The sequence below is a fragment of the Primulina huaijiensis genome, chromosome 12 (genome assembly GCF_012295235.1).
Source record: "Primulina huaijiensis isolate GDHJ02 chromosome 12, ASM1229523v2, whole genome shotgun sequence".
Classification (NCBI taxonomy): Eukaryota; Viridiplantae; Streptophyta; class Magnoliopsida; order Lamiales; family Gesneriaceae; genus Primulina; species Primulina huaijiensis.
The window spans coordinates 9,133,043-9,157,223 of record NC_133317.1 but is presented as its reverse complement, the minus strand read 5'-3'; the positions used below and the strand labels follow the sequence as shown (position 1 = coordinate 9,157,223).

The window sequence follows — 24,181 nt, the reverse complement described above, 5'->3', positions numbered from 1 at the left end:
AATGGCCTTTATGTCCTACAAAGTAGCAAAATTTTGATCAGAAATCAATAGAGATTGCAACACTATTTCTTTATGCCCCAGTGGGAGATGTTAAAAAGAAAGGGAATTGAGAGCCGATCTAGTCTATGCTACGCAAAACAAATACTCTCTCTCACCATACATTGTTGGATGACTAGATGTTACATATTTTATATATAAAATCTGTATATGTCTTGATGTATCCAACAACGTATGCTACATGGGGAGGGTTTATCATGTAGCACAGAACAAACCTTGAGCGGCACGCCCTTGGAGAGGGGTTTAGTGTTCAATGCACTCAATTACCCCATTCTATGTCCTTTCTTTTTCCAGGAGAATATGGACCCCCGGAATGATAGCTGGATTGAGGAGTCTGAACGTTTAAATGACCCCACTCATTGCCACGAAAAGGCACGGATCTCCCTTGGTTATGCTGCTGAATTGGCAGCGGCCTAAAACGACTAAGAGCATTTTGTGCCAAATGAGGCATAAAATGTGACTGCTTTGTAACATGACCCTGACGGGTCATTGAGGGATTGCTGCCTGGTTCTCCAGTTGGAAAAGGCTGAAAGGCCCCATCACTCCTGAATCATGTAAGAACTGAAAGGGTTTAGTCAAAACAAGCTTCAATAATCAACAAGAGAGAGATCAAAAGAACATGAAGGAAATTTGATGTCGAATGCTGACAGCTAAATAATATTGAGAAATAAGATATCGAAAAGTTAATATATACTAATGATCGTGGAATACACAATGCGATGTATCAACAATGAAGCAAATTAATCATCAATTAAAAATGGAACCTTGTAAATATGTGAAGAATCTGAAATGATGTAGGACTATGAGGTTTCTAAAATGGAAGAAATATGGGTCATTTTACCATAATAAAGTTTTAACAGCAAGTATTTTATTGACAATTTGCTTATGAAGAAGACTAATTCTGTCCATATTGTTTTCTTGCCCAATAATATAGCAACACACACACAAAAAAATATAGCAATCGACCATTTTAAATGAAAACTATGGAAAAGTATTCCAAACTTCATTTAGAGATTTAGGGATTGAGCCATCGTCTGATATCAAACAATAATATGTCTAAAACTTAAATACCGGACTTCATTCAAATATTAGGCACTATACTGAATCGGATTGACAACAATCAATGATGATTCGACCAAAATTACTGTCAATGCTCATTGAACAACTCCAATAACAGCAACAAATAAATAATAACCAAAACACGAGTTTCGTTAAATTATTTCTGTTGACTACACAGTTGAGCTTGCATCTTCTCAAGTCCCATAATACAGTGAATAACAAATGAATAATCAAATACTTGAAAACGAACTATGCTCTAAACCCAAATCCAAAAAGTGCTAACATAACAAATAGTCCATTTACTCCAATAACAATTCCAAGTCCACCTTACCAACAGATGCCTTGGTAGACATAACCCCAAGAAGTAACGATTGGACTAATATACATGCAAGGATAGACAAGGAAGGCTGTTTTGAAATGCCAAAATAAATTTCAAGAAAGTAATCTGACCTTTGTATAGACACACTTGCATCTGATGTGAATTTGAATCTTTCAACCCCACTCGATGAATCAGCAGAAACAAATGGTTGATTTAAATGCATCCCCATCATAAATTCAGTTGTCATGCTGCTCATATCTGAATTATCCTCTTGCAAAAGTAGTTCTTCACTGAAAAAAAAAAAGCAATAATAATCAGTATATGGGAACTATTACATGATTATAGTTTAGAAGATGTTGACAAATATAAAATGCACGTTGATCATCCATCAATATTTGGCAGTATGTTAAAAAAATTATTGATGGGTAAAAATGATGAATATATAATATATAAGAAAGCAGGCAACAACCAAGTAGAGCCGATACTTATGCACTATAAATCTTGTTTAGGTTGATTATCCCGTAGAATGGAAGCATTACTGCAATTGTATGCTCACCTGTAATTGGGATCCCAATCTCCAGGATCAGGCAGCACATTAAGAGACTCTGACTCATCGTTTCCACTCACTTGGGAAGGTGGTAAATGAGTACTAGGAGTTGATGAATACGGCTTGCTAGAATAACCAGAGGACACACTCCGCGCTCCTTGTGGGAGTCTCAATGCTGATGCACTTAAGTTAGGCTGTCGATGTGATGGCGAGCCAACAAATGAAGAAGAGTTCCCTTCAGATGGACTATCGGCATTAAGATCATTCACTTGCCCTTGGCAGAGAGAAGAGGATATACTTTCTTGATGTTGCACATTTCCAGGATATGCCCAGTATTTTCTTCTGCTATAATGGCTGCCAGGTGCCACTTTCCCAAGAGGATATCCATGACTATTGCTTCTCACGGGGGAGGGAGGACCATAATGTCCAGGTGAACCAGCTGAAATATGACTATATGAACTGGGAGGTGTAAATTGTGAAGGACTAGAGCCAAGAGACATTGGTAAAAAGTTTGCAGGGCTAAAACCAATCCCATTTCCCTGTGATAGTTGCATCATGCGCCTTGTATCAGGACTATTCCCCAGGATTGACATACCACTTTGTGCATAGATATTCAATCCAGAGGGACCTGCTGGGGAATTAAATGCATGCAAGTTGCCACCATCTCCATAACTTCCATAGCTGCTTCCAAGCCCCAAGCCATCCGTGTAGCTACCATGGCTTCCCAAACTACCATAACTACCAGGATGCATGAATGGCATTATTTGGTGATACGGGCTGTTTGGCATTGCCGCTTGCTTCCTACCGGAAATCTGCATGAGAAAGGTCTACCGAGATGTCTCTCCATTTCCATGGCATTCTCATAAATAAAACTACATATTAAGATTGAATGCTCACGTTGGGTGAGAGGCCAGCAGCAAACCAATGGCCCCCGGCTGGATGATGGTAAACCTTGACGTTTTGAGAAACAGGCTGGAAAAAAAGAAAAAAAATGCAATTACAGACAACCATAAAGGAAAGGACCAGTACAGCAGAAAAAGGTATGCCATGCACCAAAGTTACAAAAAAAGGTACGCTATGCACCAAAATTACAAATTAAGTATAATCCCAACTCTAGGAAATGCTATTCTCACAAACAACATAGTAAAAGGACAAGTTCAACTACAAATCTACAATTAGAAGAAACTAGATTTTTTTCTGGCGAACAGATATCTGATCAGAAGCCAACAAGAGAAATTGAGAAGGCAATTCAATAAAATTCACTAACCATGTGTGGCGTCTCTGGAGCAGGTTTATAAGGGCCTGTGAAAGGTTCTCCGGTCACAAAAGGATGCTTTATGGCCTACAAAAACTTTATTGATCAAATGCTATGAAGCAATGAAATTCAAGCTAAGTTGAAAGATTTTCAGGTAAAATACAAGGTCTTTAGCAAATGCTTGGCACCACACAGTCTTTATAGACTCTAATTCAGATTTGTATCAATCATGGTTTTATTCCCGTTTTGAATTTCTGGAGGAGCGAAAATCCAAGGCTGTGTTCACCAGTGCCTCCTCACTATTCACTTCTTCTTTCGAAGGTTTTTCTTTAAAAATCTTTTGAACAATATTTTCAACCATTAATTACTAAATAGCTATTTTTTAAAAACAATCATTATATGGCACCAATAATTGCCTATGATATCAGCACTCAAAATATTTTATACAAATGCCACAGCAAAATTCTCCTCTTTCAATTGCCACAACTTCATCAAAAAGTTTGGGATGAGGGAAGTCGGAGACCAATAATTTCGACTTAGATGAAGATTGAATAATCTTGTCCTTCTATATTTACATAGGTTAAGCAAAATATTGAATAAAAAGAGTTTCTGAAATGAAATTTAGAAGGAGATTAGCTATAAATTAATTTAAAACAGCTTATCAACCCTTAAATCTTATTAAGTTGATTTAGGAGCTCACAAGCAGTAAAGTTTTATTTTTAAAATAGATCTTTTATTTATTTTATAGAAACGATAATATATTATATGATTAAAAGTTATTAATTACAAAAAGCGAACAAGTGGTCCACACACTAAAAAACAAAAGCCCCGATCATATTAACAACATATATAACTCAAATCCCTTAATAAATATGAAAAAGAAAATGTCTTAAAAACATATATAATGGAGCTTAAAAACATTGATATGTTTGGCATTGTAAAATCTTTTATCATCATGACTAACACAAAAAGACATGATATTATGAAAATTATATAAATATTTATTTTTTCATAAATAATTAATATATAAAAATAATTTAATCATTCAAAATTAACTTTTTGTTTTAAACAATTCAACAGAATTTTTCTGAATAGACGAGAAGGTGTGAAATTTACGTTAGATGCAATTAACCTAGATAATTATAATAATCTTTTTACACAAATAAATGAAAATATATAAGCAATTATGCCAAAGTTCAATGGAGATCTATGAATATCGTTTGATGCCCAAGATTTCTAACCTGATCCAACACTCGAGATATTTTCAGAACTAACGAAAATTTTGCTGACAAGAATTATGCAGGAATGTTTCTTCTTCACCAGCACAGCCCAGGAATACACATTCAACATTCATGCCGATGGGAATTGTGTAGGAAGGTTTTAATCGGTTGGCCTCAAAGGCGTGCGGTGAAAACCATTGATAGAGATTTCTGGATTCGAGAACAGGAGGTGGGGGCAGGATGGTTTCAAAAGGTGGCGATAACCGCCATCAGTGATGTGGCGAAAGTGTTGGGGTTGAAGCGATATTTGGGTGGAGTTGTTTTTTCAGAAATGGGGATGAAAGGATATATTTAGAATTGGGATATTTAGGTCTTCTAAAATATTAAAATAAGATCTCATAAAATAAGTTGAGGTGACTCAACTTCTATAAAAACTTACAAGTTGTAACCTACTTGTTTCCTATCTTATAAGATCTATTTTAAAAATTTTACCAAACACTTTCAGTGTCCAATATTGTACAGGAATTCTTGGAGTCCATATAAATGAATGTGTTTCGTCTGCCACAATACGATCCGAGACAGAAACTAAATTTTCAAAGAACCTCTTTCCCTAACTCATAAAACTGAAAGATCTATTCATCCAATTTATAAGACAATAGAAGAACCCAAATGTTGGTTTCAAATTTCCAAGGAAGTTGCCAGTACTCATGGACAACCATAAAGGACTATTTTCCAGGAGCAAACAAGATGGGCTAATGTTTTTGTGGAGACATACATATAAATAAACATGTAGTGATACATGATCCAAACATTTAGACAAGCCATTTTCAGTATATCAGCTAACATTATTCCCATGCTACAATCACAATAAACTCGGGAATAAATTCTCTACTGAGTGGGAATGGAAATGAATCACGAATCCATCAATTCTGTCTCTAACTGATATGGTTATAAAACAAATAAAAAGATAAATTTGAAAAACTTGCTAATATAGATTTTGTTTATAATATATGAAAAAATAATAATATATTTAAAAATTGGTAGTGGGGTAATATATTGTGTAGGTAATAAAGCTTAAAATATTCCAAACACGCACACATATTTACAAATGGATATTGTCATAAAAATATATGTATAATATGTTCCAAGTGGGTGGGCATGACTCAAGTGTGGGGGGGAATATGAGGTTGGACAACATAAGTTTTGGGGAGTGGGTACAGCATTTAATTTTAATCACATTCCCAATCCAATCCCATAGACAAAGATCTTGTATGGAGTTTTTGATTCCAAGGTACTTTACTTCATAGGAAAGTATAATGCGTTGTTATGTCAAGTCGTCACTAAAATTTTGAGATACCTCCAGAATGGCAGGGGAAGTACTTACGAGGTTCACAATTTCTCAAAATTTTATAAACGAGGACGATTTCCAAATTCTGATAAGAGATTTTAGAACTTAAAAATTCTTTGTTGACTTCAGCTTCCTGATGCAACTGGATCTAAGGTCAGATGCCAAGTTTGTGTGCACAACTCAGATTGAGACACAAGAAATAAATCGGCCTCCTTCCTATTAGGTTCTGAGATATATTTACGAAGCTTAGAGTTTGTTCATATGCTGCTTCGCAGAACATCACTTGGTTCTGCCAAATAAACTTAACCACATTTTCTTTCTCTTATTCCACTGTCCTAATAATCATCACTGCTATGAAAACATGTTTTCTTAGATTATGTTGAAAGACAATCCAACAGAAAAATGAGAGAGTTGATTTTGTACATATTTTATAACTCATTGAATGTACTAACAGAAATTCAAGGAAAAATGGAAAGAAATATGAAAGATCTTAGGAATTTACAGCCCTTTCCCTATGTCTTGCTCTCCTGTCCTTTTCTCATAAGAACATTGTCTACGTCAATGCAAGAGTTAGGCAAGAACAAGATCATTTCATTTCATTCTAGTTGTTACTTGTCACACACAAATACCATGAAAAAATACCTATATTATAATGAAATATAGTAAGGAAAGAAGGAATCATCGACATATTGCTATCTATGTTATATTCAATATTTTATGTTTCCAGTCAATTCCAGCAAGAACGAAAAATGGCTATAACTATAATACACAAAACCACCAAGGTCACGAAAATAAGAACCAACAGGTGGACCACAATGGGAGGTGCTTGAATAATTGACAGGAAGAAAAGTTTCAATCACCTGCAAGGGAGACCATCGTTTTTCGGGATCAAACTCAACAAGCCCCTTCAGAAAATCAATTAGTGCTAACCGCATTCCATTTTCTGCGAGAACAGAGTCACTTCACTAAAAAAAATAAATTGAAACATGCACAGTCCATTTCCCTGATAGAATATGAAAAATGACCTTTAATAATGTCTTCCTCTGCCAAATTCTTTCTATAAGGATACTTTGTTACGATTGCTTCAAGATTCATGTGATTAAAGTACTCCTTCCCAATTGATGGCTTTTTTGACTCCCTCTAAATCCAAAGGAACATTAATAATTGTGATAAAGATAAAATATAAACCAACTAGTAGAGAAATTAAACAAGAGCAACAAGGAGCAAGTTTGTTTTGTTACTGTAGTCGACTATCTTCTCCGAACTCCTATTAGTATATGGCTATATGCGGAACATATCATACGAATTGCAATGATAAATGAATAAAGAACTTTCATAAGAGCAGATGGCGGAACAAATAACAAATAATTTACTATGTAATAATTAGCATATGGACCTCAGGCATCAGTGTGTGCCAGAATTGGCTTGATACGACCAAAAACCCTTTCAGTCTGGGCATACATAAAAGGAACAAAATGGGAATCTAAAAGTTCTTCACAAATGCGTGATCGTGAATTTCTAGGTTTTGAAGAAAGAAGATATTGTAAACCTCTTAGGGTGTTTGGTGTGCATGATAATGTGGGATTGTGGGTTGCTTTTGGGTTTATCATTTGTTTGGTACATTTTTTAGTAAACTCAATCAATCATTCAATTTTGTGATTATGTAGAATTAAGTGTGGGAAAATAAACACCCTCCTCCACCCCTAGTATTAAGTATTAACAATGTTTTTTCAAAACATTTCCATTTTATCCAAAATTGCCTTTTGCCCTAGAAACAAAAAGCTCAAACAAATGATGGTAAGGGTCGTAATTATAATATGTTAGAATGTATATTTGGTCAAAAGGTGGAAAGATTCTTAATTTATCTTAACCACAAAAAAATGATATCAAACAAAATATTATTTTATGGCCTCAATCATTTTTTTAATAATTTATTACTAGTCATTCAATAATCTCATCCTTCGAACCAAGTGTGACCTTAGTATAAGAATGCAGATTTGATTGATAATGAAGAAGAATGGTGAATGTTCCAAAATTAAAGGAGAAGATGCAATACAATACTAAGTGGTTTGTAGGACAGCTATTACTTTGTTTCCTTGTGCATAGTCTTAATTAGTAGCGCAATTTGTTCAGCCAACAATTACCATTAGGATTTTGTAGCTGGTTTCATTTCTTGCTAACGCTTGTATAACCGTATCCTTAAACATTGTATTTTGTAATAGATAACCGAATTATAGATAAACAAATGAGCGCAACATTTCTCTCCAGACCATGTTCCATTTTCCACTTTTGAGCTTTTTCATGATAATATTTTTTTTGACAGCGAAATATATGGGCAAAAGCTTCAAATAAAAAAAGGCATCAGAGTTCAAATACTGGTTTACATCATTATATCGCCACCGGAAGGTAAGTAGACAATAAAGTTAGAATGATTTCATATTGAAGAGGCACTTACAATTGCATATTCTTCTTCGGTCAAAACATGGTACAGACTACAATGACTTCTAGGATTCTGGCTACTTTCCTCGTGGTTGATGCTCCCCATGAATTTAAAAAACTTATTGGTATTTTTGGCCTTCCGTAGGATATAATCTGGAGGTTTACCCCTACAAATTTCAAATTTACATGACCAAGCTATTCAGATGATCTCTAAGAAATAAGTAAAGAATGATCTGCAGACAGAGGTTACCCACATATTATGGCTTCTAACAAAAAATAACAAGAAGCATTTTAACAATATAACCTGCTCAAAGAGAGTAGGCAAAGTATCATTTGTCTGGTGCACAAGGGGATGCAGCCAATTATAATATTTGTTTACTCACAGTTTATTTAGTAGCATTTGTTAAGATGAACATTAGTACTTTCAATATCACATTGATAAATCGGTGGGCATTTCTAACTACCTTGAAAACTTGTAACTAATGTCAAGGCTGCTTTATTTTAACTGAACTGTCACTATGGAAAAACATTGGTATTATTCCCAAACAGCCCATCTACCAATCTATATAGCCTAAATTTTTCGATTTCACTTATTTCACCAATGGAGATTCCTAATCTCATTAATTGAAAACATTATGATTCTGCATTATTGGTACATGTGAAATTTCACATTTCAAAGATGAAAATTTGATATAGCGACTTATTGTACGACTCAATAAGGCATCACTACATGTAAATGATGAATAAACAAAACAAATTATATCTCGTGCACATCTTCGAAATTCCAGCGAGATTGATCATCGTCGTTTGGGTCACTCTCATTTGCATGTAAGATTAATTAGCAATGATAATAACTCACAATCACCTTAGTATAACTCAAGGTTTTAAAATTCGCCAGACGCTAGTCGGGCGCCAGACCAGCACCTAAGCGGGGACTAGGCGTCGCTAATCGGATTCTACGGTGTCAACATAATAAATCACATACTAGAACTTCAACACAATTACATCAAATTTAAAATGCGTTCAAAATATTCCCTATATAATCTATTTTGTCGTCTCAATAAAATAAGAAAAATTCAGATTTCTTCCAAGTAGATTGAGATAACAATAAAACCACAGGAAGTTGCTTAATAAAATGGTACCAGAATCAGTGATGAAAAGTCTTCAAATTTGTTTCATGTACTTGAGGTAGCAAAGGCAGATATATCAAGAAATGCAAGAACCCGAAACAAAAAAGAGGTAGAAGAAAGACATCGCTGCTGCTCCACAAGACGGGAGATGTAAATATTTCCCATAAGGCTTCTCGATTTCTTTGGTGCTGCGTTAGATTTAGGACAGCTTCTTTTCAACTTTTAATTTTTTTAATTGGGCTTTAAAATATTAAAACTCCAAACAATTTTTTTCGAAACAAATAAGGCCTATTTAAGGGTGTCCAGGCCCGCCTAGACCAGCCCAGGAGCGCCCAGGCCCGCCTAGACGTGCCCAGGAACGCCCAAGCGCCTAGCCTGACCGCCTAGCACCTTATCGGTGCGGTAGGTCACCGCCTAGCGCCTATGCGCCCGCCTAGCATTTTAGAACACTGGTATAACTTGTTACATTGAGACTAGTACTTCTCCTAGACCCTGTCCATTTTGAAACTTGACGACAAGTTATTCCAATCAAATGTCAGTAAATCTAAGCAGGACTAAGCATCTTGTAGTTTCCAAAGGACCCGGTATCTTCTTATTGATTGCTAGAAGGTTAAAAACTAAAATGGTTCATGAAGCAGGTAAATTTTTTACTTTACTCAATCAGTGTTGTAAATGACAAGAGGCGGTGGCGGGGCGGTCACTGACCGCTTGCCACCTCGGCTGCCTAGGCGATTGAGTTTTTTAAGCAATGACATTTTTATTCCAAACCTATTGGGTTGTTCTAAAGTTCAACACTTCATTATAGAAGACTCATGGCCCGTTTATTATGGGCAATGCGATAATCGAATGGCTTCTTCTTGTCTTCTTTTTACACGCCTCGGCCGCTTCTTCTTATCTTCTCTTTAAAGTTGATATCGTATCTCGTTTTTCTTTAAAACTCGAAACCTAGATCAAATGGCTTCTTCTTGTCTTCTCTTTACACATCTCTGCCGTTTCTTCTTTTTTTCTCTTTAAAGTTAATATCGTATCTCGTTTTTCTTTAAAACTCGAAACCCTAGCTCAAATGGCTTCTTCTTGTCTTTTTTTTACAATGCTCGGCTTCCTGCTCGCCCACCTCCGCCGCCTCGACTGCCTCACCCGCCTCTGCCGCCTGTCCAACCGCCTTGCCAGCCGGATAGCTTAGGACCACCTAAAGAGTCTGTCTGATGCAAAAGCGGGCGGTCGAGGCGGTAGGCGGCCAAATCGACCTCCATTTTAGAACACTCGACTTAATTTATTTGGTAGATACCATAAAAGATAACCAACACCCTCTCACATACGGATTCAATAACTGGACTTAACTCGGTAAAACCTGCTCAAATAAAAAGAAACTGGTAGCACCAGCAAACTAAAACTGCGATCAACTCACATTGTCCCAACACTCTAAACCATACTATTTCCAAGCAGCACTTATCACATTATTCAAAGCATCAAATGAGAAAATGAGAAAAAGAGGCAGGACTGGAACAGATGAGAATCTCTGAGAGCATAAATCCCAGAATTTTACCCACTTGTCACAAGGTGTTTATCTTAAACGTCAAGGTGCACAACCAGTAGCAGGATATGAAAATTATTTCAGTAGTTATTCAATAAAAGGTGTAAGATTTAATTAAACTTTTGAAAAAATAAAGCACCATACCCGAGTATTTTAATCATCCTCCTCAGAAGATCAAACTCTGAAGCTCCTGGAAACAATGGCAGCCCCAGAAATAATTCTGCAACTATGCACCCAAATGACCACATGTCGATCGCTGTAGTATACCTGGGCTATGTTAAGATCCCAAAGCATGATTTACAGCACAAAAAAATCTGTTCGGCGAGGAGAATCCTTAAACAAGAAGATGGAAAACAAGAAAAGGGAAGAAAAAGATGACCCGAGGATCCAATTCCTCAAAATGAGTGGAAGAATTAATTGGTGTCTTGCCCCTGATCTATCAAATTATTACACCTATATAACAAAGGAGAAAAAAGGAAATGCAGCGATCAATATCATATAGACATGAATGGAAGGTGCATCTGAACCATTCTTCTCTGACATGAAAGGTATTGAGTCATAAGACTTAAATGCTTGAGGGAAATTGATGCACAAAACATAGGACTCAAACAATAAAATATTTGATCTTATATGTTTAGGATACTGATATCCAAGAAGAACTTCAGGAGATCTATAGTACCTACTCTGCGAATGAAACAAAAAAATGAAACTCATGCACTTCATCATAATCAAGAACTTGAAGGTTTTACACTGGAAAATGGTCACCTGAATATATGAATAAACAGTACGATCTTCCATACAGGCTGATCCAAAGTCTATGATTTTGATTTCTGCTGGCTTCACACTGTCAATTTTATAACAAACCCTAGGAATGAAGATGCAGAAGATGATAAACACTTCAAACAGTCCAACATCACCAAGGAGCAGCTCACCTTGTGCATAATAAAATGTTTTCTGGCTTCAGATCACAATGAATCACGCCAGCATCTTTCATCAACGCCAATCCACACAATATCTGGATGGGAGAGAACAAATTTAGAGCACAGATTAAAAAAATGCATGGTTGTGGCATGGGTTAACTTTTTGCAAAACAACAACAAACTGAAGAAAGGAATCCACTACCTGTTTTGAGAATAACTGCACAATGTTCAATGACAATCCCCGAAAATGGTTCAACTTTATAAGCTCGTACCTAAAGAAAATGTTTAATGTTGTGACCAAGTATTCACATGCAATTAATATTGATGGAGCTTTAAATAATTTGGTAAAAGACTTACAGATTTGTGTCCAGCAGCTCAAAAGCAATGCACAAATGACGTTGAAACACAAAATAATCGTATATTCGAACAATGTGGTGGTTATCATCAGGATCGAACTTCTTATTTAACTGTGGAAAATTTAAAAAAACATTGCAGGTGAGTTTTGCATTTAAATCAGATAAAACTAAAAAATCCAATTGAAGGGCTTTACTGTTGTTAGAATAGAAACTTCAACCAATGCCTGCTGATAGTAAGCAGGTAAATTTTTAATTATCTTAACAGCAACAAAACTGTTCGTTTCAGCAACCCAGCACTTGGCAACCTGACCAAATGTTCCATGACCAAGAACATCTTTGGCAATGTACCTGCATATTAGAGAAGTAGATGACAACTTATTTTGCCAGCATCTTATATTTCCTCCTGAGAATTGAGATAAAGGAAGAAAATAGAATGTAAAATGGATAAAGTGGAAACAGGAGGAAAAAGTAGTATCTGTTTTATTTGATATAAAGATAAGTGAGAAAAAAGAACCTAAAGTAAGCTATCTCTTACCCAATTCATATGAATGTAGGTCTAAGGAGAGAAAATATGTCAAGTCTCTTTATCAATTTAATCTCGTCATGTCCTCAGAGAACTAAGAAGACACACTTCCATTTTGTTCTTGCTCTCGCACATTTCTCTTAACATGTAACTGGGTAAATTACGGTGTACTCTAAAAGAAAAAAAAAGTGAAGTTTTCTTTCTGAAATCACATCTACTTGCGCAAACAGTGATGAGCTGCTTATAGAACTGCTGTTTCAACAATGATCGAGAACCTAAGATATTTTGAATATTGTCAAAAGGAGCATCTCATGTAGTAAGGTCATCTGGACACTAAATAGTTTGAGGAATTTCTCTTCATTATGGAATTGTTAATAACGATGTTTCATCTTTATCTATCTTAACTAATAAATTTGTCATGAATAAGTATTGCAAAGGATGACTGGTATTAAAATAGAATTGTAGGTAAAAGAATGCAAAGAAAATTAGAAGATAAAAAGAAAAAATAGATAAAAATACTTAAATTGAGGAAAAAACATGATTTGTTTACTTTGAAGGTTATAATGCCAATAACATTCAAGTTTAAGTCACATCACAAATAATCTTGTCAAACAAACATTAGATCAATTTTCTTAAAATGAAAAATTATAAACGGACATGTCCCAAAATCACAATTTTTATTGTATATTTCACAACTCTTCTCTTGCCCCATCCTTCAAAAAAAAATTACTATGAATGGCTTAGGATACTAGTAGGATCTTAGAAGACCAATTGAAATGGTTCGTGTAAAGTGCTGGACATGTAATGAGAATTGTCGGTTGAACAAAACACCACCAACTTAATTTTTATAATCTTGACATGAACGAAAACCATAGAGTTTACAAAATCTGATATTACCCAAAGCTGGATAATAAGGATGGATCATGGAAGGAAAGCGGCAAAGGACGCCATGGTATCAGCCTGGATGTGGATGAAGATGAAGTCGAACTTTCATCCCCTTCCAATTCCGGAGGATGTGATTCCCCTACAGTTGTCTCATTACAGACCTCATCCATAACACCCACCCCTCCCTTCTACTCTATTTGTGTGCTTATCTGTTAAAATAAGAATACAAAGAATCTCCCAAGAGTTGGAATTTAAGAGCGCCTATAACACCTCAAATTTGTGATCATTAGATTGGACCCATGCCAAAACAAGGATGACTGTTCAAGATGGACTAAACAAGCAATTGGCTTTCCTAGTCACACTCAAAATATAAGGGGCTATAACCCCCAGCATATCCATGAAGGTTGGGTCCCTAAGATTTTCACTCTTGACACATCTTATCAAGACAAAACTAAAGACATTCATGGTACTCTCACTCAACCTTTCATGTGGAACAACATTTAGAAACTATTTTGTTAAGTAAATAGCAGGGGAAACAAATAGTGAGAAAAGGAATTGTACTATTGATCTAAACTGATGTTCTGAATGATTTCTTGAGACAATTTGATTAGAGAGGTCAATGTCTTTAGGGTATAATAGTACAAGCAAGGTTACACTTGCAACCTTTTTGAAGGTATGACTAGTGATATCATAAATAAAATATTCCATGGCATACTTGTGTTTGCGTGCATGCACCACATAGTTCCTCGTTGGATTTTAATACATCATAAGTGAATCAGGGTTTCACATTCATGTGATTAAAGTGCTGCCTACCACTCAATTCCTTAAACGAATCAAACACCTAGTAGATGATAATCAGCAGAAGGGCAAATCCTAGATAGAAACATACCTTCTCCCTGAGTCTAAATTGATCAGAACGAAGTTCACGGTAAGAATAAGGTCTGAGTTTGCATTATCAAAGCCACCATTGAAAAGACCTTCAGATGGCGATGTCAAGAACCTCTTTGGATTCAATCCCTCTGCATAACGAAACTGAGAGTTGCATGCTTGGTATATTTCAACAATATCTTTGGTCAACCTGACAACCAACTGCAAAATGGAACAAATGTCACTCACACGTCTCCAAGTCAAAGCCAAGATTCCAGACAACAATTAAATCAACCCTGAAGGTCCAACAAGCTAACGAACCAAATAAACAAAGCCTAAGATCTGAATTAACAATTCTGAAAAATTCTGAAAAATATATCAACCTACACATACTACCTTTCCAAAGTAACACTTAAGTCAATATGACTAATTTCCCCCTTTAACAAAAAGGAACTAATAAACCAAACTTCAAATATCTAATTGAATTTGTTATGACTTTGAGATAGTTTCCATTCTTAAATCTTCTGCATAATTTCCTGTTGTATGACATCATGCATAACACATTAACAGGACCATTCATCTGAGGACAACAAAGTAAAATAGAAGCCAAAACTAAAACATTACACATTTAAAGCATCAAAGAACAGCAGACAATATTTTGTAACTAATTCACGGATATACTGCACTGCTAATAAATCAACACCAACTTGAAGCACATCATGAAGTAATTTTTTGTTCATCAAAACCATACTTCCGCAAATATAGTTTAACTCATTTCTCAGAAAAGGGGCCGAGAGGGCAATGCCAAAAGATTAGATGCAACACAAATCATACTTCCCTTGGAAAATCAAAGATAAATTAAATCAAGTTAACAAGAAATGCACCACATGATAATGATGAGACAACAATGTAACAGTAATATAGATCCAAAGAGATAGATTAGCTTATAACAGTACTCTAAGTTCCCAAAATCATCATGTATTGTGTCACATTAAGAACATAAGCAACACAGACCAGAGACAAAACCATACAAGAAATAATATCTTTGGGGTTAATTTAGAATTAATTTAATCCAAATTTCATCCGATCAATCTAGCTTCCAGATGCAGTACATCAATTCCATATCATGCTGAGTATCCAAAGTTCCAATGAGTTCTCTTATTTTCCTACCACTATTGTCTGAGCTGTCTCTTATTAGAAATGTCTTGACAATGAGTATAATCTCAATCCCGGTAGCAAATCTTAACCAGCTGGTCCAATTGGCACATCGTCCCCAATATATTGCCAAAAGATCCTGATCTCCAGGCCTTCGATTTAGTTACTTTTTCACTTAAAACATCTTTAAAATTCGGAAAAATTTCTTTTCCCCGAAAAATCATTGTCAAAGACATTTCCTGAAAGTGATCACTGTCCTCAACTCATTCCAATATGAACTCCAGTAAATCCTCTCCCACTCTGTTTCTGACAAGAACCGGTGATACGTCGTCCACAGAATATCATAAGGTGGCATTGATTTAGCCTTTGGCCACATTCAATCAACTAGGACAATATCTTATGGTAACATATAATAGTAATCCAATAAATAATGCATAGCGAAACAAAATGGGATACCAGCAGTGAAGGATTCAAATAATGTGTTTTGAACCTCAATGAGATTCATGCAATGAAGTGATTGTGTGTAATGATGTTATATAAACAAGTAAAGAAAAATAATATCCAAGACTCTTAGCTAAAAAAATAATGTAGAAAAGATTTATTATTTTCAAAAGTTTAGGCCAAAAAAGGATCTAGATAGAGAGGAGTTCAACTCAAAAGCCCCAATATACAGATTACGGATTTCTCAGCCATTTGACGAAAGCTGGGACAATTGCCGTTCTATCTAACGCGTAAATGAGTAAGCAATTCTTNTAGATATATATATCTATGACGCACGCACAAAATAATATGAAACAAATAACATTATTGTGAAGATGAAAATAATTTACATAATTTAGTCATCAGATAGCTATTATCAGATTTTAAAGAATTCCCAATTATCTATAACCACTCTTCTTTCTGCATCCCTACGGTCATTTGCACAAGGCAATTACCTTGACCATCTTAAACAACTATCTATATCCTGTTGAAAATTAATTTTTCCCAATTTCATAGTCAATTAATCAAAATTAGCAATTATCACACACTCGCAACGTCTATGGAGCCTAAATGCTAGAATACATAATTTTATCTACGTAAATAGAACTTCGTTGTAAAAAGAAAATTATATTAATCAAGGATTATCTCTACAATTGTTCATGCAAAGAGACAAAAGAGCTTTTTTTCAACCACCTGCACTTAACAGACACATAAGATAATAACCTTTTCTATTTCCCTGTCCTCGGTGTTTTATGAATAAGTCGCGATAGGATAAAAGATCACATGCTTAGATAGAATCAGTACTTCTTTATGCACGCCATGGTATCAATACATGCATATCAGCATATGTAATAGTTTCTGGTCTCTACATCAGGTGATATCAACATAAAATAAACTTGTGATCATGAAGAAGTAATTAAACATGAGCAGATAGGATCGATCGAATATAAAACACATAGTTACACTAAGAATCAGCGATTCCCTACATGGAGGTCCACTCACGAGACGGTACCCCAAAAACATGCAAAAATTCAAGAAAAATGACAGGCAGGGACACTTACAGGTTTTCTAACAACGACCCGTAAAGGTTGGGGCTTTAACTTAACACCCAAAGCTGGATAATAAGGACGGAAGGACAGCGGCAACGGACGCCATGGTATCATCCTGGATGTGGATGAAGATGAAGTCGAACTTTCATCCCCTTCCAATTCCGGAGGCTGCGATTCCCCTACAGTTGTCTCATCACAGACCTCATCCATAACACCCACTCCTCCCTCCCTCCCTTCTACTCTATTAGCGCGTTTATCTATCTATTACAATAAAAATACAAAGAATTGACTTCAGATTAACACTGGAAAAAGCTCAGAAACTGGATTCCAACCAGTGAGAAGGTTTAATCAATTCATCGGCGAACATCCAGAAGACTGTAACCCCATTTCTCATTCCCCAATCATCGCACTCGCCTAAAATCAGGAAACAAGATCCATCAAACAGGAAAAATATCAGGCGATGCAAAAGATAACCAGCGCGAATGAGTATAAAATCGATCGATCGAGCTCACTGCTGCGACTAAAGGGGAAAAAATTCAGATAGCAAAATTCCTCAATTGATAATCGCGATTGAAATTGAAAACATGAGGATTGAATTCAGTTTCTTCAGAAATGCGAGTTAGTGACACGGAAGGGAAGAACAAAAGAATTATATTTTATTTTTTTAGAGAGAGAAAGAGAGAACAAGTAAGAGACGCTGTCAGCAGCAGTAGTGAAAAACGAGTCGGGTTTTGTCAAAGCCTGCCACCTCGACCCGTTAAAAGTTTCGTCGTGATTTGCTAACCATCAGCCGCTAATAAAATAGGCAGTCTACAAAGTTTGTCGGTAGTATGATTTACTTAATTAACGTGATTTGTATGTTAATGTATTAATTGTGGAGTTTAGTCAATGTACAATATGGATTGAAGGTTTCATCGTCACATACAAAAAGAGATATGAACCCAAATAAGTTGAACTTAAAACACAATATCTCATCTTTTAAAAAAACACGATATCTATACATGTCGCAAAAAATATGTAAGTTACGATTTACCTAGCCAGCGTGTTTGCATGCTAATACAATGTATATTGAAAGGACTCCATCATCATTTAAAAAAAAAACACACACACAATATATCTCTTCTAAATTTGAGAATCTTGGGACATTTTCCTTGCAATCAGACCGAGAGATCATAGGCAATCCACGGTTAGTTCTTGAAAATTATTTTTTGTTTTTTTATATATATTTGTGATAAAGATTTTAATTTTTACAGCGATTTTGAAGTCGAAACTTTATATTAAATCGGAATTCCGGATGCCTATGGATCCAGATACATATGGTCTTTTGAAAAATAAATGTAGAAACAGCTTATAAATTGGAGATTTATTTATCTATCTCTTAATTTAAAAAACTAAGACAATCATACATACTGTTTTTTTTTTTTTTTAATGTATTTTTAACATGAATTTTCAAAGATCTATATCATCTACCTTTGTTGGAGGTTGAGTTGATTTATATTTTCCATTCCTCTTTGAATGATCAATATTTTCGAATCATGGCCACCGTCAATTGAAAGTATGTACTTAATCAGATGAGTAATTTTCATCCAATTCTGTCAGAATACTCCAAGCATGATAGAGTATGCAAAAGAAATTTCTAAGCAAGTACAAGTAAACTTCTGGTATCTTGCTTTCGTATTTTAACCCCCATTTTCATCATCCGATTTTGCAGTCAATATTAGTCGGGAAAGTTCCGTCAATCTATCTATTCTACGTAGTAAAATGTGCAAAAGAAGAGCTTCTAGTAAATGCTTTGAAATTTCTTAGTATCTACTTTCATTTTATCTATCCCAACACCCCATTTCTTCGCCTGGGGAAACCTGCCATTTCGAAGACTTGCACAATCGGAATCTTCATTTTCATCCCATATATACTCACCATTTATTTCGTCAACCGAAAAATTCGAATAGATTGGATTAAACAAAAGTCTACTGCTGTTTATATGAGATAGATTTATCATGTTTGAGTAACAGATAGTTAGCGTTCAAGCATGCCAGTAAAGTTCTGCATTTATGATCGGATACGAAACATACAGACAATCTGTCCGAGATAGGCGTGATAAGGCATATTCTATTTTTGTTATGGGTCTCTCATCTACACCATGATTATTTGCATGAACTGAAAGCAAATTGATCATTCCCGCATGTCAATAATTGAAATTTTTTTAGTTTAACCACCTTTTGGTTCCGGTTTAGGAGGAACACCAACATTGAAAATGGACATATTTCACCATCAATTCGAGAACGAATCCTGTGATTTTCAGGCAGAAATACAAGAAGGTACATTGAAAATGGTTAGGATACTTCATTTACTACTATACGTTTGTTTACCTTATTTACATCAGATGAAAAGAAGAGTGTCTCCAAGTTCAAAAAGACACCAGGAGTACTTTAAATACATAGGAGGAATGCAAGTATACAAATTCTGTTTCATGGCAAAGTTAGTCGTGTGTGTGGATCAGAATGGACCAGTAAGAGAAGATGTACAAGGGAACAAGCGAAGTTCAGTCAAAATGTCATCTATCCAAAATCTGTCTCACATCCACGGATGGTTCCGCTGCCAATTGAAGAGAATCAAGGCTAGAAACAATTGGAACAAACGCGAGTTAGAAATGAATGAGATCAAAAGATTAAGGTAAAATGTGATGAGGATCTACGTCACCTGCAATTTTGTGGAACTCTCCATGTGGACATGGTTTGTTTCAAGCTTGGTGGTAAAGATAAATAATGTTTCCAGTCTTCGATCAAAATTCTAAGGTCATGAAGTTTGCTATCCAACCCAAAACAACAGTTGGCATGCATTGTACAAACTTGGTTTAGATCTCTACTTGGTTCACAAAAGCCACCAAAATAAGCAGTGTCCAAGAATTTGATTCTCAGCCCAATGTCTAAGATGAAGGTATCATACTTAATTCTATTGAGAACGTCTTGGTCGTGTAGTTGTGGATATTTTTCACGTGAGGCGTACCAGAACTTGTAAAACTCTATCGACCTGTTATTTGACCTCACAAACTTGAATCCTCCATTAGGTTTATTTTCTAGATCATCAGAATTGCCAGAGAAATGATCACATGCTATCTGAAAATCAGCATCCGATTGGAAGTGAGGAAATGGATCTCTGAACCACATGATATCTGCATCCTATAAATACGGAAAAACAAAAAATTTCCATAAAAAAATAAAAGAAATTAGGGATAAAAATAGGATTCAGAATAGACCGAATATTCTTAAGTATGGAAAGATTGAATGGCTTGCTGCTGCTGACCTCATTTATGAAAGAACAATTTACATGCAGAACATTAAATGATAAGAATAACAGAGGATACCAATAAAGTATCCGGGAAACAAAGAAAAATATGGCAAAAGAAAACTATTCAGCTCCAAAACATCACTTTTGATAATTTATCATCACATTAGATATTTTTTACGGGCAATCTTTTGATCTCCCTAAAGATGAAAGTTTTTTACCCACACAAATAAGATAAAAAAAATGGGGAAAGATGTCACATCATTTACATAACTAATAGACTTGGGAAACATTTCAGACGATGTCAAAATGAATTCCTGTTCTTTTTCGGGTTAGAGTGAAAAACTGGAACAACAAACAGTCATGCACATAACACACAGGCATACAAACACACACACACACACAATCGGTGAATTTATTTTACACAGGGAAGGAGGAAAATACCGTGAACGCAAAGTTGTATCCCATTTCGAGTACAGACCGAAGGAAATCAATTCTTCTCCACATCATCTTCAAGTAGTTCGGTCTCATAAAATAAGCCTCACGTGAAAAATCAACCCCTTTCGTAATGAGGGCAAAGCAATGGGAGTGCACAACCAAACAACGAGAGAAAGCCTTTCGATCGAATGTAATAATAACCAAATGATTCAGAAGATGGCGAGTATCCTGTCCAATTCTGAAGCTCTCAAGAAATAGATCGATCACCGAATTCGGAGCTCCCCAAGCATCGTTCAGGGTAGTCAAGATTACTGAATTGTCTTTCATTGATGCTTCCTTTAAAATTCGTTCAAGACTATACTCCTCACTGTCCTACAAAAGTAATAAAATAAATATATAGGAAAAAATGAGTGATAACTCTGTGAGGAAATCTTAACGTGCTAACATACCCCAGAAAGTGAGAAAATGGGGAGGTGATAGATATAAAGGATCTCGAATTGACGCCAACCAAGTATGATTGGTATGAAGAAGATACACCAGAGTGGCTACAATTTGATTAAATACCTTCAGATGTATAAGCATCATGAGATAGCGTGACCCCGAGATTTATCAGAGTATATAAAGCAAATCATAGCCTGATTAAGTTTAGATAGAAATCAACACCATGGAGCTACAAGATTTGCGGATATAAATATAAGGTATGAGGACGTTGTAAATTGAGATTGGAAAAGATTCTATATAAGCTGTTATTGCTATTACATCAGGTTAATTACTTCGTTCCTAGCTTTTTCATATATGCTCGTGCCAAACACGGAAGTCTTCTTTAGAGATGGAAGGATGAGCAACGGATTATGGTGAAACTTTCAGAACCAATCAAAGTGTTACTACTTTGGCAAGAATAAAAAATACTATCATGTTTGTTCACGTCCCAAAACAAATTTCAGTTTGTCCTTGATTGCTCAGGCTACTTTGTATCAGACTCAAGCACGCGGCGAGTTAGTAAACTAAATTCATAGATCTTTTCAAACAAAAAATGAAAAAAGTATAAACTATTCTAAAATAACTGAATTAGCATGTAGAAACTACTACAAGTTTTTAGTATAATGATTACCGATAAATTCAAATTTACAGATTGAAGAGGTGCAGGGGACACCATACAGTAGAGAAATCCATTGCTTGATTGACGCAAAAAGAAATAATATCCCTTCAATCAATACAACAATCTTTATGAATCGTTTTTTTTTAAAAAAAATAAACTTTATACATCGAAGGCTCATCTATTGGTACTGATAGTAGCATTTACTCCACATTTAATCACTGAAACTTATATTCAGCCTCCTGTCTGGTAAAATGCTCGTGCTTAAGGAAGAATCAGGGGACGGAAAGGGAACTGACCGAGTTAGGAGAAGCATCTTCGAAAAAGGGTACCACATGAGTGACAATGGGGCTGTAATTGTAGTAGGAGACTCGGAAGCCCACGGAGTCGGCTGCTCTGTAGAGGAAGAAGCAAGAGAGCGTCATCATCAGCAGGAGGAGGATCGTAATTGCCGCTCGGCGGAGGACGGAGGCGCCGGTGAAGAAATCCGACGGCATATCAACAATCACAATGGTCGGAGAGGAGAGAAACGAGAGCGAAACCGTCGCAGCGTGAGAATCGTAGGCACCCGCACTGCACCATTCTCTCTTTTCAGTTGTGCCGCATAAGAGATTTCGTCGATTTCGAAAGAAATAGTTTTTGTTGTTTAAATAACGTTTTTTTAGTAACGTATGGTCACTGGTCCCTCTAATGATGAATTTATAAAATATTTATATAATATATAATTTCAAGTAATCAAGATCTTGAGCTTTAATCCAATTTCTTCCAAGACATTAATCTTTTATTGAAGCCTTAATCTTTTCTTGGAGATTAGAAGTTCTTCTCCTCAAAAGTTTAGAAGCAAGGTAAGAAAGCTTATTTCCTTGGGTTAGTGATTAAAGGGAAAACAATGGGTTGTTTGGTTTGAATGTTGATGTAAAGTTGTTAATATAATGATTGATGGTATTGTATGTATTGATATTTTGGAAAAGAAATGGAATTGTAGAGGAGCTAACTCTTTAGCACGCACGTCACGTGTTTGACAAAATGATTCAATGAATGTTTTTATGTCATATTACGGTTAAGAAATGATATGGATTCCTTCTTTATACAATTGTTGAGATTTGAGTTTTCTTGAATATCAAAATTGCGGATCTTGATTCGAAGCATTATTGAATTAATTATGAATTTTGTACAGAAATTGCTCTGTTTTGATAAATGATCCGAGTTCTTGAGTTATAGTAGACTTCGAAGGTTCAAGACTTCTCACCTACACATTTCGATCTTCTTTTGGTAATATTTGAAAGGTATGTTACGGTCGGTAACATACGAGGTAAAAGTATCATTTTTATTTTAAATTGAAAATTCTATGGCTCGATGAATTACTTGTGATTTGATGATGATTGTGGCCTTGAGATGAGTTTATTATAATATCGAAATGATGATATTGATTTGCATCATTACATTGCATATTGAGCCACTTGTTGATTCAGATTTGATATGGCGGAGGTCGCCTTGATTTATTGATTTGTTGGACGTATGGGGCTATAGTTGAGTTGGCATAGTGTATGCGGAGGTCGCTGCTATGGCCTGAACACTCTCTATATGCGCACCATAGTCCTGGGATTGTAGAACACAGCACCCCACCTCGAGCGGATGAGTCGGTGGATGTTGCTGGGGGATTCTCTTTCCTTGGGTACCCTATGACCAGATGATTCACTTGATCTTGAGATTTATTGATAGCCCACAGCTTCTGATCATGCATTGCATTATATTGCATCTTTATGAATTTAATATGAAATATTTGTCACTTTAATTCTCATATGTTATTGATTGTATCATACTGGGTTTATACTCACCGGCATGTCCGGTACCTCTTGTTTTCATGTGCTTGACGGTAGGTGAGGCGAGGCTTGGGATGCCAGAGTCCAGCTCAAGGCGAGGAAATACGAGTTAGAGTGAGATTCTCGGGTCTTAAGAGCTATTTTATGATGTTGGGATTTCTTTATTTTGGCATGTTGAAAATTATATTTCAAACATTTGAGACAATTAAATTATTTTGACGATGTTTATGTGGATTTGTGAACCACAAATTATGTATTTTACTCGATCATTTGGTTTGTTACAATTATAATTATTAGTATTAGATATCGGACCCAGAGCCCCACAAGTAGTACGCACATAGATGCGTAAAATAATAACCATCGTTAGATTTGCACATAATTATAATAAGAATATGA

General features: G+C 35.6%; 2 protein-coding genes across 4 annotated transcripts; both read right to left on the bottom strand.

Annotated features, from left to right (window-relative positions):
• Positions 1–271: 271 nt before the first annotated feature.
• On the bottom strand, positions 272–17,853 carry LOC140989555 (dual specificity protein kinase YAK1 homolog). 2 transcript variants are annotated; one of them, XM_073458795.1, is made up of 17 exons: positions 17,156–17,853; positions 14,482–14,681; positions 12,379–12,532; positions 12,186–12,295; positions 12,031–12,100; positions 11,841–11,923; positions 11,674–11,773; positions 11,552–11,592; positions 11,053–11,175; positions 8,261–8,411; positions 6,831–6,945; positions 6,666–6,748; positions 3,250–3,324; positions 2,880–2,954; positions 1,992–2,794; positions 1,567–1,725; positions 272–602 (listed from the first exon to the last, which is right to left on the bottom strand). In XM_073458795.1, exons 1-17 carry the CDS (start codon positions 17,351–17,353, stop codon positions 317–319), a joined length of 2,826 nt encoding a protein of 941 aa, XP_073314896.1. In that variant the 5' UTR covers positions 17,354–17,853; the 3' UTR covers positions 272–316. The 2 variants fall into 2 exon arrangements, with proteins under 2 accessions (XP_073314896.1, XP_073314897.1); XM_073458796.1 differs by having other exon boundaries at positions 317–602; positions 11,674–11,752.
• A 1,580-nt stretch (positions 17,854–19,433) lies between these two features.
• LOC140990345 (uncharacterized protein At4g15970) lies at positions 19,434–22,575 on the bottom strand. 2 transcript variants are annotated; one of them, XM_073460000.1, is made up of 4 exons: positions 22,262–22,575; positions 20,873–21,233; positions 19,844–20,322; positions 19,434–19,761 (listed from the first exon to the last, which is right to left on the bottom strand). In XM_073460000.1, exons 1-4 carry the CDS (start codon positions 22,297–22,299, stop codon positions 19,698–19,700), a joined length of 942 nt encoding a protein of 313 aa, XP_073316101.1. In that variant the 5' UTR covers positions 22,300–22,575; the 3' UTR covers positions 19,434–19,697. The 2 variants fall into 2 exon arrangements, with proteins under 2 accessions (XP_073316101.1, XP_073316100.1); XM_073459999.1 differs by having other exon boundaries at positions 19,436–19,761; positions 20,873–21,238.
• Between the last annotated feature and the right edge of the window lie 1,606 nt (positions 22,576–24,181).

What these genes read in the sequence shown, in the direction of transcription:
- LOC140989555 (XM_073458795.1), bottom strand. Translation starts at nt 17,353, where the DNA reads ATGGATGAGGTCTGTGATGAGACAACTGTAGGGGAATCGCAGCCTCCG. An exon ending in AGAGGAAGACATTATTAAAG is followed by an intron (nt 6,749 to 6,830) that starts GTCATTTTTCAT and finishes CTGTTCTCGCAG; the next exon opens with AAAATGGAATGCGGTTAGCA. An exon ending in GATTGGGATCCCAATTACAG is followed by an intron (nt 1,726 to 1,991) that starts GTGAGCATACAA and finishes TTTTTTTTTCAG; the next exon opens with TGAAGAACTACTTTTGCAAG.
- LOC140990345 (XM_073459999.1), bottom strand. Translation starts at nt 22,459, where the DNA reads ATGCCGTCGGATTTCTTCACCGGCGCCTCCGTCCTCCGCCGAGCGGCA. An exon ending in AAGATGCTTCTCCTAACTCG is followed by an intron (nt 21,239 to 22,261) that starts GTCAGTTCCCTT and finishes TTACTTTTGTAG; the next exon opens with GACAGTGAGGAGTATAGTCT. An exon ending in GATACAACTTTGCGTTCACG is followed by an intron (nt 20,323 to 20,872) that starts GTATTTTCCTCC and finishes CCGTATTTATAG; the next exon opens with GATGCAGATATCATGTGGTT.